Source organism: Oenanthe melanoleuca, chromosome Z, assembly GCF_029582105.1.
Source record: "Oenanthe melanoleuca isolate GR-GAL-2019-014 chromosome Z, OMel1.0, whole genome shotgun sequence".
Taxonomy (NCBI): domain Eukaryota; kingdom Metazoa; phylum Chordata; class Aves; order Passeriformes; family Muscicapidae; genus Oenanthe; species Oenanthe melanoleuca.
The window spans coordinates 68,581,194-68,599,291 of record NC_079362.1 but is presented as its reverse complement, the minus strand read 5'-3'; the positions used below and the strand labels follow the sequence as shown (position 1 = coordinate 68,599,291).

At 45.3% G+C, this 18,098-nt stretch overlaps 1 protein-coding gene across 1 annotated transcript; it reads left to right on the top strand.

Annotated features, from left to right (window-relative positions):
- FAM219A (family with sequence similarity 219 member A) lies at nucleotides 1-17,183 on the top strand. The gene is made up of 5 exons (XM_056514603.1): nucleotides 1-79; nucleotides 2,667-2,769; nucleotides 6,591-6,671; nucleotides 7,000-7,054; nucleotides 8,185-17,183. Exons 1-5 carry the CDS (start codon nucleotides 1-3, stop codon nucleotides 8,341-8,343), a joined length of 477 nt encoding a protein of 158 aa, XP_056370578.1. The 3' UTR covers nucleotides 8,344-17,183.
- Nucleotides 17,184-18,098: the final 915 nt, after the last annotated feature.

The following is an 18,098-nucleotide window of genomic DNA, read 5'->3' as shown; positions in this document are numbered from 1 at the left end:
ATGGTCTGTTGTGTTGTCACCAGCAGTGTTAACAAGAAGCAGCACTTGGAGCAGCTTCTGAATGGCTCAGATGGAGTCAGTGAGCAGCACAGGCTAGTGTGGGGCTAGCAGGAAAGCTGTGGTTTATTTTTTGAGCAGATGTATCTTCCTTTAAATTATTTTTATGTCATAAGAGACAGAGTATCTCAAAGATGAAGTGACAAGGTGAACAATAAAGGAGGGGCAATATGGGATGTAGTTGGCAGATCCAGACAAAAGACTGTTCCCCATGCTGTTCAGAGCAGTATAGTGGTGTCAAAAGGATCCTGGACCCACTCCTCACATACACACACACACACACACACTCATGTGCTGCTCCATGTGTTCTTCTGACACAACATCCAGGATTAGCTGAAGTGGAACCAATGCAGCCAAATTCCCCTGTGAGTCAGACTGACAGCACAGCTGCCTGTATTCTCCAAGTTCTCCTCTGAAACAGAAAACTGCTGCTTTGCTTCACTCAAGCATGGAGATAGGTAGATTGTCTGGTGTGAGGTAACCTTGGCTGCACAGCAGGATCCAGTCAAAGCTTCTCTATCACTCTGCTGGACAGAGAAGTGAAAACACAGCAACAACATGGCCTTTTCATAGGTTCACGGCCTCTTTCAGGCACCCACCTGCTCTGTTGTAGGACCCTCCATGGGCTGCAGGGGAATCTGTTCTGATACCCGGAACAGCTCTTCTTCCTGCTTCTGTACTGATCTGCAGGGTTGTTTCTGACACACCCTCACTCTTCTGTCTGGCTGCAGTTGTGCAGGATTTTCCCCCTTTTCGTAACTCTGTTATCCCAAAGTCTCTACCACTGTTGCTAATGAGGCCAGCCATGACCAGCAGCAAATCTGTCTTGGAGCCAGCTGCCATCAGTTCTGTTAGACACAAGGAGAAGTCTAGAAGCTTCTCACAGAACCCACCTGCACAACCCTACTTTACAAAAAACTTGTACACAAACCAAATACATGGCCCAACACAGTGATCCTGCTAATGATCACACAGGATCTTCAGACTCCTAATTGAATGTGTTTTGTAATGTCAAAGGCACACACAAACTACTTCATACCCTCCTAACCTTCTCTGCTCTATCCTGCTTCTTGAAGGCAGTTTCTATCTGGAAAACTAGTGAAAAGCTGGAAGGAGCCCGAGTTTGGTTAAGGCTCCCCTGTATGCTTCAGCCCTGCTGGTATTGCTGATGATTGCCCACAAGCCATCACACCTGCACTCACAATGTATTCAGCCACCTGTAACCATTTCATCAGCATCCTAAAGCACTGACAGCTCGTCTCAGTGCTGTGTATTTGTGGTAAGTGGTGGAGCATCTGATGGAGATGAGTGGAAATCGGGTTGTATTTAGTGTTGTAAGTATTTGCCTCCATAGTCTTGCTTTATCTCTCTGAACAGCAAAATCCATGTAGCCTGTAGCATGCCAGCCTTTTATTGAGGAGATGCAGCTGACCAACGCATTTGCAAGTTCCATACTGAGAAATTACTCTGATTTAAGGTTTTGATTTTGATCCTGAATCAGTTTCTTAGTTGCTCAAGCCAGAGTGAGTTATTAATACAGTCATTTTCCTGCCAAGTTCCATGAGCATTTATTTACCTCTGCTGTCAGCAGGAGCAGGCTGGATATGGTTTGTATGTACTCTTGTCTCCATGTTCCTCATCACAATCTCTAGGCATCTCTGCTGTTTATTTCTCCCTCAAGAAAGGGAGCCTTGTACATGTGTTCCCCTGCTCTGACTTGAGAGAAAGGGAGAGTGTTAGCTCATCTTGAACCTGCACACCATAGAAGCAGGCTGCTTTTCCACAACAAGTGGGAAAAACTGCTTTTCTCTCCAAGGGGAAATAAAATCTGCAACAGAAAGAAAAAGAGAAAACAATCCAACAACAGAATTCACACATTGTAGGAGAGGCAGAAGCAAAACAAATTCACTATTCAGGTTCCTCAGCAAGCAGTCCGGTACACCTGTTACTCAGGCATGCCACAAAAGTAGTTTCCAGCATTTTCGCACACTCTGGAGAATTTATTTTTAACTGGTCTCATTCATGCCTTATTGGCCCCATACTCAGCTTTTCTGTACAAGCCTTGTCTGCTATTGCATTATGAGACTGGGGCAGTTAGCTCAGCTTTTGTGACTAGCTGGTAACTCAACACAACTGATCTTCCACAAGAAAGGAAGGAGGGAAGGACTTTGAATCAGAAAATTTAAAATAATTTTATATGCATGCCTGGGTTCCCATCGCTGCTGGAGGCAAAGCCACATTAGTACAGCACAGTATTGGAGTCCATGCAGCAACCAGCTGCACACAGGGACAAGGTCTCTGCCCACTGTCTGCCTCAGCTGGCTTTCCTCAAGAAACTCCAAGATCTTATGGTCTTGGAGACCAAAATTTTAGTATGTTGCTGTCAACAGGCTGCTGTGGGTGAAGGTAGATAAGTTTCAGTCCCTGGCAACCTTGGAGAAAGTGGGATGCAGCTCATCTGGCCTTTGCAGCATCCTCCATAAGAGCTCATGTCCTTTGGTGTTAATTCTGCTATGTCTTTTGCCACTATCAGATCTGGCTTTCTTCTTATGGTGGCCAGCTGGACTATTGCTCTAATTCTGCTTTTCCCATTCCTATGTCCTGTGCAGAGAAGCAGAGGGAGCTGGCTCGGAAGGGCTCCCTGAAGAATGGAAACATGGGAAGCCCAGTTAATCAGCAGCCCAAGAAGAATAACGTGATGGCACGAACAAGGTAAAGGACTGGAAAAATACTGGCAACTATGCTCTGAACTGCACTCCTTAATGGTTCTGGGGTGGTCAGGGACAGTGTTCATTGCGTTTGCCTACTGCCAGACACACTGCAAGAGCAGTGATGTCCCTTCCTGGAGCTGGCAGGCCCTAATGCTCTGTGCTTTGTTGCATCACAGCCCCTGGGAAGGTGCAGGACCAGTGGTAGTGCAGCATGTAGAAGGCAGAGACAGCCCAGCCACATTAAAATCGGGGGGTTGATAGAGCCATCCTGTAGTTAGTAGGAGACTACTACCTGAGTAGTCTCAGGTAACACCTAATCCTGCCAAAGGAGACGAGCTGTGCTGCTTCATAAAACACAAACTGGTTTAGAGCTTAGTTCTGCCTTGGTTGCTTTTGTCACTGTAAGTTCCACTGCTCCTTTTTGATGGTGACCCATTCTGCTCTGACAGATTTAATGAAGGCTTGTAAATAATCCACCTCTGTGTGCCTTTCTATACACCTCCTCCACTCTTTGAACAGCATGGCGACACCTTGCTGGAGATGCTTTGGAAGAGCTCTGTAAGAAAGTATTAGGCATTGTTTCAACCTGCTGTAAACAAAGACATTCTGTGATTAATATTATTCTTTTAGAGTATTTTTATTTTTTTCCTTGCAGACTTCAATACACCAATGTATTACTTACCTATGTTCAGAAGGGAGGAAACCTGTGAACCCACAGGCTTGCATGCTTTGCATGTTGCTAGAAAGGTGGCAGGTTTTAATGGAGGACATCACTTAAAAGGACAGAGGGATCTGCAGAATGCTGGATGTTTACTGATGAATGGGAAAGTTGCCTGGAATACCATATATTAAGTAGAATAGGATCAGAGCCTCTCTATATGCAATGCATGTGAGAGATGAGATTTCTTGTTCACACTAATTCCCCAGACCCAAAATATTAGTCATAAATCCTGACAGGACCTTGTCAACTTTTAGTTGTAAGTCTCTGAAATACAGGTGGAATATGCTGCATTACCTCATCTCTGTGTTCACCTGTTGAGGCTATATAAATAAGCCAGACCCTTCATGGCAGCAAGAAATTCAGGAACTGTGCTCAGCTGGTTTTCCATGCCCCTGTTCCTCCTTATCTTCCAAGTACATTCTGGAAAAACTTGTTTTCTTTTGGCTGCAAGCTAGCATACTAGAGAGGAATGGTAGCAGATTTGCTGCTTGAGAGGTTTAGAAACACTGAAATTAGTGGAGGAAGATAATAAGGGAGAGAAGATGGGATAAATAGTGGTATCTACCTGTAACATGAGTGAATTTTCCATGGAGAGATTGTTGTAGCCAAGTGCCAGTGGAAAGAGCACAGCAGTGACACCTATTGACAAAAGATTTCAAACACCCAGCTCAGTTTTATTTCACTTAAAAACATCATCTGAGCACCTCTAAATGGTTCAGTCTGTCTTGACACAGACAGGACAAAACCAGCAAGGCAGAAATGCCACAAGCTTGTTCAAGCAGCTTTTCACAGAGTAACAGTTGCATTGTAATGGGATATATTCCAGAAGGATACACTGCAAAACTTCCAGACTATGGTTTAAATCTGAACTGCTGGCTTCCTCAGGTCTCTGCAGGAGAATAAGCTAAAGCCATTTTCCCCTTTTTGACAGTTCTGCTCTTCTCATCAAATATGTTTTCCTTTTGTGCTTTGCCTCTCCTAGTCTCCATTCCACCTCCTCCTTCTTTCCCAAGGCCTCTGATATTCTGTATTATCCCTGTGGATTTCTGACTCTAGTTCAAGGTTGCCTTCACCATTCAGTCCTCTTCTAGGACAAGGGTGCAGCCAGCCTTACAGGGGAGAGCAATTGGATCCATAACACTCTCAGTCTCCCTAAAAGCAAATCAAATGTGAATGAGGTGAGGGCAATGCTGCACTCTTCCTATGAGCACAGACAGAGCCCACAAAACCATCCACACCACTTGAACACAGTGGGATGCTACAGTCCACTCAGGATAACCCAAACTTGGCCTGGTGGTCCAACTTGTGTTGCTTCAAATGAGCAAAAGCACAAAGACAGAGGAGCTTATACCAGGACAGCTACAGACAAAACCAGCTACCACTGCTACCCAGCTTTATTCCAAGGACAGTGGGAAGTGAAAATAAAGACAATCAGGATGTGAGGGAAAGACTAAATCAGGAGCTGACACAATATAACAATTTTTGTCTGTTGCAGTTAAATTGAATTTTTTTAATTATTAAGAAAAAATACATTTCTCAAGAAGATGTGGAATTTTTTTGATCAAGTAAATATCACCACAGTGTTCTCCTCCTAGATCCCATAAGAGTGCTTTGTTCACTGATGATTTAATAGCAACTGTCAATGAATATACATGGAGCAGGGACTGGAAAACTGGAGAATGAAAATGGGAGTCAGTACTTGTGATATCTGTATGGGCAAGCTTGTGCTGCCAAACTGCAGCTTCAGTTCCAAACATCTTTGCTTCTTGACTTCCTGCCTACATACCTCAGGAGCAGAAGGCTTGTCCTGCTTCTGTGAGAAAGGCTACTGAATTTTGCAAGTGGATCCCATTTTCTCCAGGCCCCTGGTGCAGCAGTTTGGAAATTCTGCGTCAGGTTTTAATTTATTTAATTAATGTTTTAATGAACACAGTAAGAAAATATAACTAATTGTGAACCTATATATCTGCTTCATTATAGGATTTGATATATCTTACCCACTGACAGTGCTCGCCAGGACTTCTAATTTCTAGAATTGTTAATGGCTTGCTGCAGTTTTCTGCACAGGAGCAGAAAAACAGTTCAGGTAGTTAGAGAGTAATTGGAGCATGGATGAGCATCTTTAGATTTATATTTCTTAAACTCTTAGTGAAGCATCGTTGTGCATCATGATGTGTTGTTAAAGACCACTTGGGAGAAAACCTGAATTAACTCTTTAAAAGAGAAGATTTTTGTTACTCTTATGGTTCTTACCTGCTGAATAAAGAATCTTACTCCATTTGCTGGGTTTAGTTAATCTTAAGTGTGAACCAATTTACAGTTGGTTGTTTTTGCAGTTTTTTTAGATGAAAGGATTCTGTTGTGAACAAGATATTATTGTATTAAGATATTTTCTCTAGCCTAGAAGTTCTGAAGCCTGCACTCCATTTCACCTACTCTCAGGCAAAAGACGGAGTCATCCTCAGCCTTTGTAACATTTCTGATTAATTGAAAGTCATCACAAAAAAAGTGGAATATAAAAAGTGCTGGTCTGACTGGTTTCTTATGCTGGGCACACCATCTCAGATTTCTAATATTACTAAATTTAGGACTGAGACCTCAGAAGTGTAGTGTTGCCAGGGGCCTGGATAGGGATTCAGAAAGAGACACCACATAATATCCCTGATGTCCAATAGCATAACTTTGGGATCACAGGGCCTCTGGCTTCCCCTAGCCTCCTTCTCCTTTTTACTTAGTGCTGGTGTCAGGTACCCTTGCCAGGAAAAAATAAGCAACACAAAAATGAACAATCTGATACTACAAGCAGTGCTAGCCAAACAGGTTCACCTGTTTGAAGTGCAGAGTGTTCCAAATTCTTTTTCTTCCAGGAAGGGATATGTTCCCAAGGCATGCCCCATGTTAATCCCTGTGAAACTGCTGCAGGCTACCCAGAGACACAGCTTGCTCCCTCTAAATTGCACCCATTTAAACATCTCCACCAATAAGTGGGGGCTTGCAAAGAAGTGAAATGGGGAAAGCCAACTATCATATAGCTTTACCCTAGGCAGTGTGTGGTGCTGAGCTTTACTGTGTGGTTAATGGACAACATTTAATTATTTCAGGCTGGTCGTTCCCAATAAAGGCTACTCGTCGCTAGACCAGAGTCCAGATGAGAAGCCCCTGGTAGCCCTGGATACAGACAGGTATGCTAAAGGTTAAAAAGATTATACATACGATGGCTTAAGTGAGTTTTCATTCCAGAGGGCAGCACTCACACTCTTCCCTCCACTGTTCCCTCTGACCTATGCTGGGGTGGGTCTCTTTATGAGAACAAGTGAGAAGAGCTGTGAGAAAAGAGCAGTGTGATGGAAAGATCTGAGGGTCACAGATGAAAGCTGCTCTACAGGCTCCCTTGATGTAACTTCTCTGTGCCTCAAGAACAGTTGCGTGGCACAAGAAAGATATTTAAGTGGGGAATACAGGTCTCATCTAACCAATTCCTTCTTTGCTGTATCATGCACTTCCCTGCAGTGATGATGACTTTGATATGTCCAGATATTCCTCCTCGGGATACTCATCAGCTGAGGTGAGTTATACTCTCTCCTGCCATCCTTGCCATGAATGCAAATAACAGAGCAGCCAGAAATGGCTTAGAGTGGCCTTGCACAGGCACAAATGGCTACACAACAAATTTAGCAGTGGTGTAGACTCTGTGAGTCTGGAAGGGGCCATGGCAGAAACTGAGGCGTGTTGCTTTTTTCCCTGGTGATCCAGTTGGCTCCATATCCTCAGTGCTATGGCACAGAGATCTGCCCATCAGCAATTTTCACAGCTACCTTTGGTTTCACTCAAACTTTCCGTCATTGCACTTAGTCCTGCAGTGACCCAGGAGGTGCAAAAGCATCATCTTGTCTGCCATGGCAGCTCAGCAACTGTATGCATGCCAAGGACATAAACAAAGGATCTGAGGGTGTCCTGTGACTTCCAGTTATTGGAATGGTCAGGGTCACAAAGTGTGTTTACTTGGAGCAAGCAGAAATTCCAGAGAGGACTTGCAGATATGAACTCTTGCCCTTTCAAAGAGAAAAGGCAGGAAGCTGAGGCTTGTTAGTCCCTCTACATTGTTTCTGGGTATATTCCCGAACTCTCTCATTAATTTGTTGCTCAGCCTCTGGCTACTGCTTCTGCAGGATTTTGTATCCAGGGTGCTGAGCAGCCATTCTGCCCACAAAGTGCTCAGAACTCTTCCCCCTTGTATCCCTTCCTTGCATAAAATGCCTCTGAAATCCTGGGAAACAGCCAAGAGCAGTGACCACATCAGATGATCTGAGCTGTTTCTGTGCTCTGACAAAGTGTTGTTTATATAGATCCAGTTAGACAGCACTTGAATCTGAGATCACAGAGCCAAACTTTACCATCTTGTAACTGCAACAGTGTGTTCCAGACTCAGAGGGGGGGACTGCTCATCTGCCAGTAAATATTATATTACTTGAGCTGAGGGTTTGTCCTCAGGGAAAAATTATTCCAGAACAAAATAGCATATCTCACTCTACATATTCGTATTCTGAAGAGGCTAGTACCCTCCCCTCACCTGAGGTCAAAAATTAGTGGGGCAGCTGTTAATGATGGGGAAATACACTCCAGAATAGGGGACCTCCTTCATTTTCTGACCACCAGAAGTCTCAAGTGTTTGACTGTTTGTCTCTTTGTCTGTAGCAGATCAACCAAGACTTGAACATCCAGCTGCTAAAGGATGGGTACCGGTTAGATGAGATCCCAGATGACGAGGACCTCGACCTAATCCCCCCTAAATCGGTCAACCCTACCTGCATGTGTTGCCAAGCCACCTCCTCCACCGCCTGTCACATCCAGTAGTGAGGCCGGCAGGCTGTGATCAGTGCTTTCCACTATAACTGTAAAACTTAACAGCCATTGCTTCCTCCTATGGTAGGACGTGCACCTCTTTGTGTTCATGGAGCCAGGAGAAACCAAAAAATTCATTTTATGATTGATTGATAACTTATTTTAAACTATGGTAAAACAAAAGAGAAGTTGCTCAAACTGCCAGGCAGTGCCTGGCAGAACTGACTGGTCTGAAGAGTGAATGCAGAGGGGTCCAGAGATACCTCCTTGGTTTGTTTAGGCACTGGGGATATTTTGTAAAGTGTCTTTTTCCAGAATGGGAGAGGTCAGATGGGATTTCAGGTAATCCTGCCCACTGAAACCAATCCATCTGCAAGATTAGGGCAAGTTGGAGGTATCAAAGTGTTTTACCAATGAGAGGAAGTCAGTTCTTAATTCATTCACTAAATCTGTTTCATTTGCATAACCAAAATGATATTACAACTGGGGCACAGGAATGGGGACAGACCAGGGCATCCTTTCTTATGGCAAGGCTAGCCAGGACTAGCATCACACAATTCATTCACTTGCAAAAGGGACAAGTAGGTGACATTTCACTGTGAGTCAGTACTAGCTAGAGCTGTTGTGTCACATAGCCAATGCAATCTGCCCTTAGCACCACATTAAATTACCACTAAACACATCAGGTTCGATCTGCAATCCACTCATGCACTTCAAGGATTTGGTCATTGCCCAGGAGCACCAACCATACTTGTGACTTCAGTTCAGTCACGTATTCTGACTTCAGCCTGTATTTAATCCCTGTCCGACCTATCTCTTTCCAAAAATCTTAAACTTTGTTCACTGAGAAGAAATTAATCCTGCAAGAGTCAGGACTAGAGATGTACAGCCAGAATAACAGTGCTAGTAAAGCTAGTTGAAGAAAGCACATTTTAACAGTGCTTAACTCTTGATATTGTCTTGACATTGTGTCTCTGGCTGCCTGTGGGAGAGGCTCGTTAATGCTGAAGTCATCAGTGTGGTGGGGGTCAGATTTGAGAGGAATTTTCAGCAAGAGCAGGGTTATGAACAGCTTCAGCTGGAAGATGCCCATGAGCAGAAACTACTGTTCACTCCCTATCTACGCACTTGTGAACCAGACTTGGTCCCAGCTCAGGAGCAGCTGTTTTTTATTTGGTACTGGAAAAGTTAGGAAACCTGTTACATTAGGTTGCTGGCCTGAGCTCCCAGTTCACCAGCAGATTGTTTTGAATGCAGAGTCACTTCTGTGATTAGGAAACATGTCCTCTCACTGGCTTCAAGCATACGCGAGGGATGGGCTGGCATTTTTCTTGGTGTTGAAATCTTTTGCCACAGGCACAATCTTGTGTTTTCAGGGGGAAGAACCATCTACCTTGGGTAATCACCTGCTCTGTAGCCTGGGAAGGGAAAAAATGAGAGGAGTTCTGAGCTTCCCATCAGAATTCCTGAGCCACAAAGCAGAGCCTGAGTTGCGCCACAACAGACAGATCCCCCATCTGAAATGTATATGAAGTGAACTGAGTCTTTAAGAAGTCCTACTTATAATTAGCAAGAGATTTTTTTTAACATCCTGGGGATTTACTCTCTGCAGTGCCAAGCCTGATACCAGCCACAGTGTGAGTGGAAGAGCAGGCACACGATATTCACAGGCTTATTTACTTGATGGTATTGACAGCTTTTAAAGCTATGCTTGTTCCCTTTGCCTAAAACAACATGTTGCCACCCTGGTTCCAGGCCATAGAAAGAGGGCTTGAATGGTACTGTTTACTGAGGATCCCTGCCTCTTCTACTAACCATCCTCTGTAGAAGTGATGGTTAATTGGCCAGCTCATAAAGGGATTGTGTTTCTCAAGTGAATTCATCTCCTTTTCTCACCACCAAGTTGTGCAATGTTTCCAAAATACAACACAGGTTCAGATTATCTAATTGTCTGGATGTGGGGGAATTAGAGAATAGAGAGAAAGATAAAAGGGAAAAACATTCATTAAGGAGTCTTTTTTAATGGGGAATGTAGTTAAAACCTAATAGAAATTCTGTGGTCAAACCAGATCCTATAGGACATGACCAAGGCTCTTTAAATCTTCACTCTTCTGGAGAGGTACTTTGCAGTTCAGCACTGGTGATGTGGAATGTCTTCATCACATTTGTCCTCCTGGGTCAGTCTCTGTGCCTTCCAGCCAGGCTGCACACACTCAGCCTTTCCCACAGCCCTTGCTCAGGAGCTCAGAGCATTTCGGAGTGCCTGCTAGAGCAACAAGCCATCTCTTCACCTGGGCCAGCTCCTGAGGGCTGCACATCCCACAGGTCTCCATCATGCTGTCATTATAGAATCATGTCATCATCTAAGTTCAAAAACACCCTTAATATCACTGAGTCCAGCTATAACCAAGCACTGTCCTATTCAGTCTAGGATAGAATGAGGCTTGCTGTCACTGTTATCTCTTAAGGTTAACATCTCTTCTCGAGGGACAGACTCCACATAGTAGAATTGGCAGTGCTGGATTAACAGTTGGATTCTATGATCTCAAAGGTCTTTTCCAATCCGAGTGATTCTATGACATGCATTGTCCCATGACACCATGACCAAGTCCTTTTATTGCCCCTCTTGCTGGTTTTTGCCTGCCATGTGCCCTGAGACATTCCCCAGCCCTGCAACTGCCTTCAGCCCTTTGCATTTTGTGATGTGCATCTGCTTCTAGCACAACCCTTTAGGGAGGGAGGGAGATGAATTCAGATGTTCCACCTGTGCTTCCTCCAAATACAAACTGAAGCACAACTGAAGTGTTTTTGCCTGTGCACAGAAGGAGTTGGTTGCTGAAATAGTTGGTTTGGCATGACAGTACAGGACCATAAAATGGCAATTTTTTGGCTTCTCCTCTCTATGCTTTGTGTTCATATATTTTATTAGGGGAATAATGTAGAAAGGGTGGGGAAAAGTAGTTACCTGTGTAGGGTTGTTATCAGAAAGGCTGAGTGGCTTAAGGCAATGCACATGTGGCTGTCATAGAAAACTGAACACTAACCCTTCTGAACTGCAGCCCCTTCAGCAGATTATGACTATACAGCATGTATGTTGGCTCATTATGGAATATTCAGGACTGCCCATTGGTACGTATCAACCACAGATGAGGCTGGTTCCTCCTGTCTGGTCTCTTGTTCAGACCTCGGCTTAAGCCAGCAGGTTTTCCATATGCCCTCAGAGTCACAGAATGGGTAAGGCTGGAAGGGACACAGTGGGATCATCTGATCCAACCTCTCTGCTCAAGCAGCTCTTGTTGGAGGTTATGCTGTGGTGATTTCCTGGGAAGGTGTGGAGATAGATGTCTATCCTGCCACTGCTGTCCTTAGACCAATCTGTGCCACCATGACCAGAAGAAGGCAGAAGGCAAGAGCACAAACTCTCTGTCACAGCATTTCTACAAAATCTATAGAGCTTCTGGGCACCCTCCTAAATCTAGATGGCATGCAAGAAAGAAAATTGTTCCTTCCTCAAGTCTTTGCACCAAACAAGATGACCCTCTCAGGCCACATTTTCAATCCAAAGTAGTACGAAAACCAATGGGAGGAACACCATGGAGTATGAAATGCTGCATGTTGCTGTTTACCTAAATTACCATGCAAACAGGATGTAAGGATATTGATGCTGGTGCCTCCTCAATGGAATTTGCATTTGATGCCTCCTAAAGCCAGACTGGGTTTTTGTTAGGATTGTATGTAATGTCAGTCACCAAATCAGGAGAGTTTCAGCAAATCCTTTCCTTTTATCAGGATAAAATACCATCTAGTATCCTTTAATGTGAGCTGGATTTGAACTCTGGGGTCTCAGCACTCTGTTCCATCTCTCTAGTCTACAAACTCCACATTTCCATCCTTTGAGAGGAGGAACATCCTCCTAGTCTTGAGGAAGGTCTATAGATAGCGTGGTCATGTCTGGTTTTTTGGTGTTTGTAAATAAACTTCAGCTGAAAGGAGACTGATACCCATCCTGAAGGCTCATTTGATATCTTACCAGACATCTTGAAGTCAACCCTCGTAAGAGCCAGGGGGTGATATCTGACATTGCCATGTGTCTGTCCCTAACATGTGTGCTTTGTCATTGGATCTGCTGTGCTTTTCTGGCTGTCCTGCCTGCAGATGCCTTGCAACTGCAAAAGCAGGTGACCCATTCCTGCTGATGGACTTTGAAAGGGACTTCAGGACAGCTTTCCCACAGACAAGATGGATTCAGCTCCTTCTGGTATGTTTCACCAGTCCCAAAAGGAGGCATCCACTGCATTCATCGGTTCACTGGCTGACACACAGGTCTGCAATCCTGAGAAGAATCCTGATCCTGGGCTGGCCTGCAGGCTGTGCAAGAGAATGCAGGAGGCTTGAAAAATGCAGCACCCTGTGTGTGACTCAACAGAAACATGAAGATGCTTTTGAAGAAAGGAAGGACCCAGCTGGGCAACAGATGGAAAACAGGAAAAGGAAAACAAGCATTAACTGGAAAGATTGCCAAGTGCTATCTTGGCCTAGGGCAGTTCCCAGTTGTCCGAGTAGATCTGTCTCAGTGCATCTCCCTGATGCCAGCAGGAAGCAAAGCTTACTTTCAGATATACACACCAGAAATATCTTGTCCCTGAGCTGGCACTGCAGCCAAATACAGCCCTGGCAGGTCTGCTGGACTGTTAGAGCACAGAAATGAGATCTGGAGTCCTTGCTGCTGTTTGTATTTGCTCTAATCTCAGGCAAGTCATATCGCTTCTTGATGTCCATTTCCTTCAGGAGCACAATCTAGAAACCTGCCTTCCCAAAGTGCTACCACCATCCTTCATGGATACTGCCAAGTGTGAGAGGCACCATTGATAGGACACTGTGCTATAGAAAATTTTCAAAGTACTACCCTGCTTTCATTCTGTTTACCATCTTCTGGTGTTCTTTGCACATGACAGAATGCAGTGGGGTGGAGGCTAGTACAGAGGTTAAACATCTTTGGAGAAAGATGTTTGTCAAGGATGTTTGTCCAGTTACTTGGCAGCTGACTCTTGCACAACTGCTTCTGAGTTTGCTTGCTCCCAGAGGGAACAAAGATTTGTACAAAGATTTGGTGTACCAACAGCACCATCCACAGATAGCAGAATTAAGGAATTTAGGAGAGCAGCTTGGGATGGCAAGTAGTGATGAAAGGGAACAGAGGACTGAAAGGCTCATTTTTGGGATATTCCCATGGCAGTTTCATGCTCTTGCTTTTAGCAACCATATGATCATCTTAGCTTTTAGATGGGTGGTTCTGCCTGGGCTCCTCACCTCAAACCCACCTGGGTATTGCCACCCTTACCTAGAAGCCATAGGCTTTGGTACCTGGCTGCTGCTTGGCTCAGCAAGCTTGGGCTGCATGTTCAAAAGCAACATCTGCATAGAGGATCAGTCTGCAGGACTAGCTGGGAAGGCATGTGAAGGTCTTCATTTTGAGCTGCTTTTCACCTCTAGGCATACTTGTCTCTTCCTTTCAAGGCTCAGCTGTAAGAGGGATTGCTCCAAACCACACCTCACCAGACAAACCCATCTTTGTTACAGAACCACACAAGACCTGAAGCAAAAGGGCCAGGAATTTAGCATAAAGGGAGATTTTATGGCCTAGGATTATCTACATGAGGTTTCTCATAGGGGTTGTGGTCTATATTTTAACTCCCTGTATTATGCATCTGAGCTGCTGCATTTCTTCCCAAAAATTACATCTACATCCCTTCCCTTGCCCCAGTTGACATTGCTGGCAGTTCCAGGATGACAGCAGCTGGATGCTGCCTGTCTGAGTGCATCTTTGACAGCTTGCAGGGGAGGCAGAGGCTAGGACTGAGATCACACAGGGCACTGCCCCGTGGCCCACACAAGCATGCAGCAAACCGTGTCACAGAGCAGCACAGACACCAGCAGGACAGGTTGCAGCTTTCCCTGGTGCCAGTGCAGAGCAGCTTTTCCCATTGCTCAAAAGACCCATTTGCCACTGGTGGTGTCTTTGAGCCTTTTGCTTTCTTTAAAAAACTGCTCCAGCAAAAGATGGATTTGCTCCTGGAAGTTTCCATGACTGATGTCACCACCTGACTGATGGTGCTTGGCCTGTGGAGGTATTTCCATAATAACAAATGGTGATACAGGTGTTGGGATAGGATTAAGGGTTGGAAGGTACAAAATAAGTCTGACCATCTCAGACTGTCACTGGAGAGCAGTGCAGTAGGAAAAGAAAAGGCTACTGAAAGGCCATGCTAAGTCCCATAGCTACTGAGATATTTACCCTCCCAGAGCAGCATTTCTCCCCTAGCTGCCCATGCAGCTGTGCCATGTGAACTCCCTGGGAAGCACTGTCTTTTTGCTTTTGCAATCTAAATAAGCTGCAACTCCATTTGGTACCCACGTTCCTCAAGCCTCCATGATTTGAGGGAGACAGTTTGTTGAGAGATGTAATACAGATGCATGGAAAGAGCTGAAAAACTTGAGCAAGGACTCTTCATGACAGATCTTCATTGCCACCCCCAGTTCACAGATGTGTTTGTTTAATTTCTTTGCATGGAGGAGCTGTGGCAGCAGCTGTGCTCAATTTGTGGCTGCCTCTCTCCTAAGACAAGCCCCAAGTAAAAGCCAGGCCAGCTGTAGGTCATTTGAACATGATGGGGTGAGAACCAGACAGGAGGCTGGGATTTCTCTTCACCCACATGAAGGCTGTGGGGCTGAGGATTTACCAAGTTTGTGCAAAACCTGGTGAGATTCAGCCTGCCAAGCCGGATGCCTTCGCCCCCTGGCCTCAGTGCTGTGGGTCCAGGTCCCAGACCTGCCAGCCCACATGCTCCTGGTGTGGGCTGGAGTCCTGCAGCAGAGGCCTGTTGGCTCTCCTCTTGCTGCTCTGGGGCAGAGTGCTGTGTGACACTGGTGGGGCTGTAGTTCCGCCAGGAGAAAGACTCCGGTGGAGGATGAAGTCTTTGCAGTGGAGACAATTCGGAAAGTTGGGTTTTCCCCCTCCCCTTTTTGCACTTTTTAAACTCTTTTTACTCGTTCCACAGAGGTTTTTGAACCTTCAGTTTAATAAGGGAGATGACTGCCATTAAATAGGTTTCTGAAGGGTCTGAAGGCAGGTGTTGGCTGGCGTGCAGAACCAGTCTGTGCCTGACATGATTTCCAGACCTCATTGTCCAACCTGTAGCAGTCACCTCATGAGCTGGGCAAGGACTGGGGTGGGAGGGTCAGTGCTGGCCATCATGCCAAACAGCCACGGCTTCCCAAACTGAAGAAGAATCAGACCAGGAAATGGGGGAAGGAGCAACAGCAGTAGAAGGATAGCTAGTTGTCACAAGTAATCTTCGGTATCCATGTCCAGTGGTTAGTCCTAGAATTGCAAGCCTTGTTATATTGCACACACGTCCTCCTTCCACTCCCCCTTTTATCAAAGCAGCTGTCGCCTTTCTTCCCTTGCCCCATGCACTAGTGATGAGCATCAGAGGCAGTTGCACCAAAGTGATTCTCAGCCCAGTTCTGCATCCCCCTTTCCCACCCAAACCCAAGGCAACCTGGAAGTCATTGGCCTTCATGAGTCTAGTAATTCCAGTTGGGTTTCTTTCCTTGTGTTTCATGGCTTCCTTCCCACACACTCTAGCAGGGCAGTACAGGAGGCTCTGACCATGTCCCAGGAAATTTCTTTGCCCCCAGCAGCACCTTGCAGACATGCACCTTACTGGGAATGTACTGGGTCGATGCTGGTGAGATCTGGCACTGCCGATCTTGAATGGGTGGCAGCTGACGGGGATCCACCCAAGGAAGTTGGAAGAAAATGGCTACTGTCCCTTTTCTTTTCTTTTTTGAGGGAGAGAGGGATTTTTTTGGCATTACAATTATTGTCCATCTTCCAGTGGCCAAGTTCTGGGCTGCATTAATAATTGGGGATCATTGGCTGTCCAGGCAGGTGTAGAGCTCTGCACCAACCTTAATAGCAAATGTCATGGCTGTAGCCAGAGCCTGCATACAGGATGGGTTTCTTCCATGCTGGCAAAGTACTTTCAGCAGGCTCCAGATGGGCACTTCTGGCAGACAGAGAAACAGCACTCCTCCAAATCCAGATCAAATCTGCACTTCCATTTTGTGTCTTCAGCATGGAAAAAAATCAGCCTAAGCAAATGCCTTCCAGGTCTCCATCCCCTGTGTGGTGGGAGGCATTTCAGGGTCACCAAAAGCAAGATCCTTTTTGGATTTATTTAATGGAAATACATTTCAGGATGGGAGACCTCCCGACCTTTGTGTTAATCTCAAGAGCAGGAGATGAATTTCTGGCTGTCCTTGCATATAGTGAAATATAGCTGAAACAGCCAAACGCAAATAGAGTTAAATGTAGGGTTTGACCTGAATAACCTTTTAATTAGGAAGATAAATTTGTTGTAGCTTGACCTTAGTCCTTGTTAGGAACCTGCTAATCATTTGACATGCAGAGTGTATTAATGCTGCACTTAACTTGGCCATTGTTTTTTTTTATCTGGTTTTGGGAATTTTTCACTCCCAAAGCGTCAATCTGCATCTTGTATGGATTTTCTTTTTTTGCCATTCAGATCATGTAGCACACTGTTGTATTTTTGTTCCCGTCTGTGTAGAGTATTGCCTTAAACAGATCAGTTGTGTTATGGTTTGTTTTGGGTTTTCTCTTTTCTACCATCAGTTTTATGCATTAATTTATTTTAAAATGTGGGAGTTTTTTTCAAAAATATGGAAAACATGTATAATATTTTTTTTAACATTTCCATTGCAGTATTTATCATTGTTACTGGTTGTGTGTAGTGTAACGGAATTAATGATATTAAAAAGCATACATATGAAAACCAGCCTGACAGCCTTTTTTTTCACTGGAGCAAACAAGGGCAAGGTGGTGTGAACTGCACCAGCTTCTCTGAGCCCCCAGCAGTCATAGATACTGAAACCAGGGGTGCAGCTTCACTCCACGGCCTGCTTGGTCCCTGAAACTGTGACTGCTATGGCCTGTGTGAATGGCAGAGGTAAATATTCCAGGACTGGCCACCAATGTTTGGGAAACATGGGTCCCCAGGGCAGCAGGAAGCACATCAGGCTGGATCCAGCCTCTGCATCTGGTCTGCAAAAAGCAGAAAGAGCTGCTGCATCTGTACAACACCAGTGGGTGAAATAACCTTTTTTCCAGCCTTGCAGCTGTTCTGTCCCTGAAAGCTGTTGGCACAGGAGCCAAGCCCTGATTTTGAAGTCCAGTACCAGCAACTGGAAAACCTGTGGACCACCAGGTATAGAGGACAGCCGTGAAGGCCAGTGGATCAATAAATCTGATACAGGATTAGTACCCCCACAACTGAGAGGCTTGGATTCCACCTCTGCACAGTGTTGCTCCACAGACCTGTGCCCTGGGTTGCTCCAAGGCCAGGGAGCTGGAGCAGTGTCCACCTTCCCCTCCTAGCCTCTCACTGACATCCTGGAGGGGATGGGGCTGATGGAGAGCCTAAACCTGGCTCAACAGAGACCAGTAAGGTGTGAAAATCAAGGGTACCTTGTTTTCTTCTCCTCTTAGGGCACATAATTCACTTTTGCTGAGACACTCACGTATTCCAGGTTCTCCAGCAGCAAACCAGGCAGGGCTCTGCAGCCCTTGAGGGGCACAGGCTAGCATCTCCCTGCCAAGATGAGTGTGGGTCTGGACCCATGCATCTGCCAAAATGAAGCAGCAGAGGGGCTGGAGCAGAGAGCACAGCAGGGCTCTGAGTGGT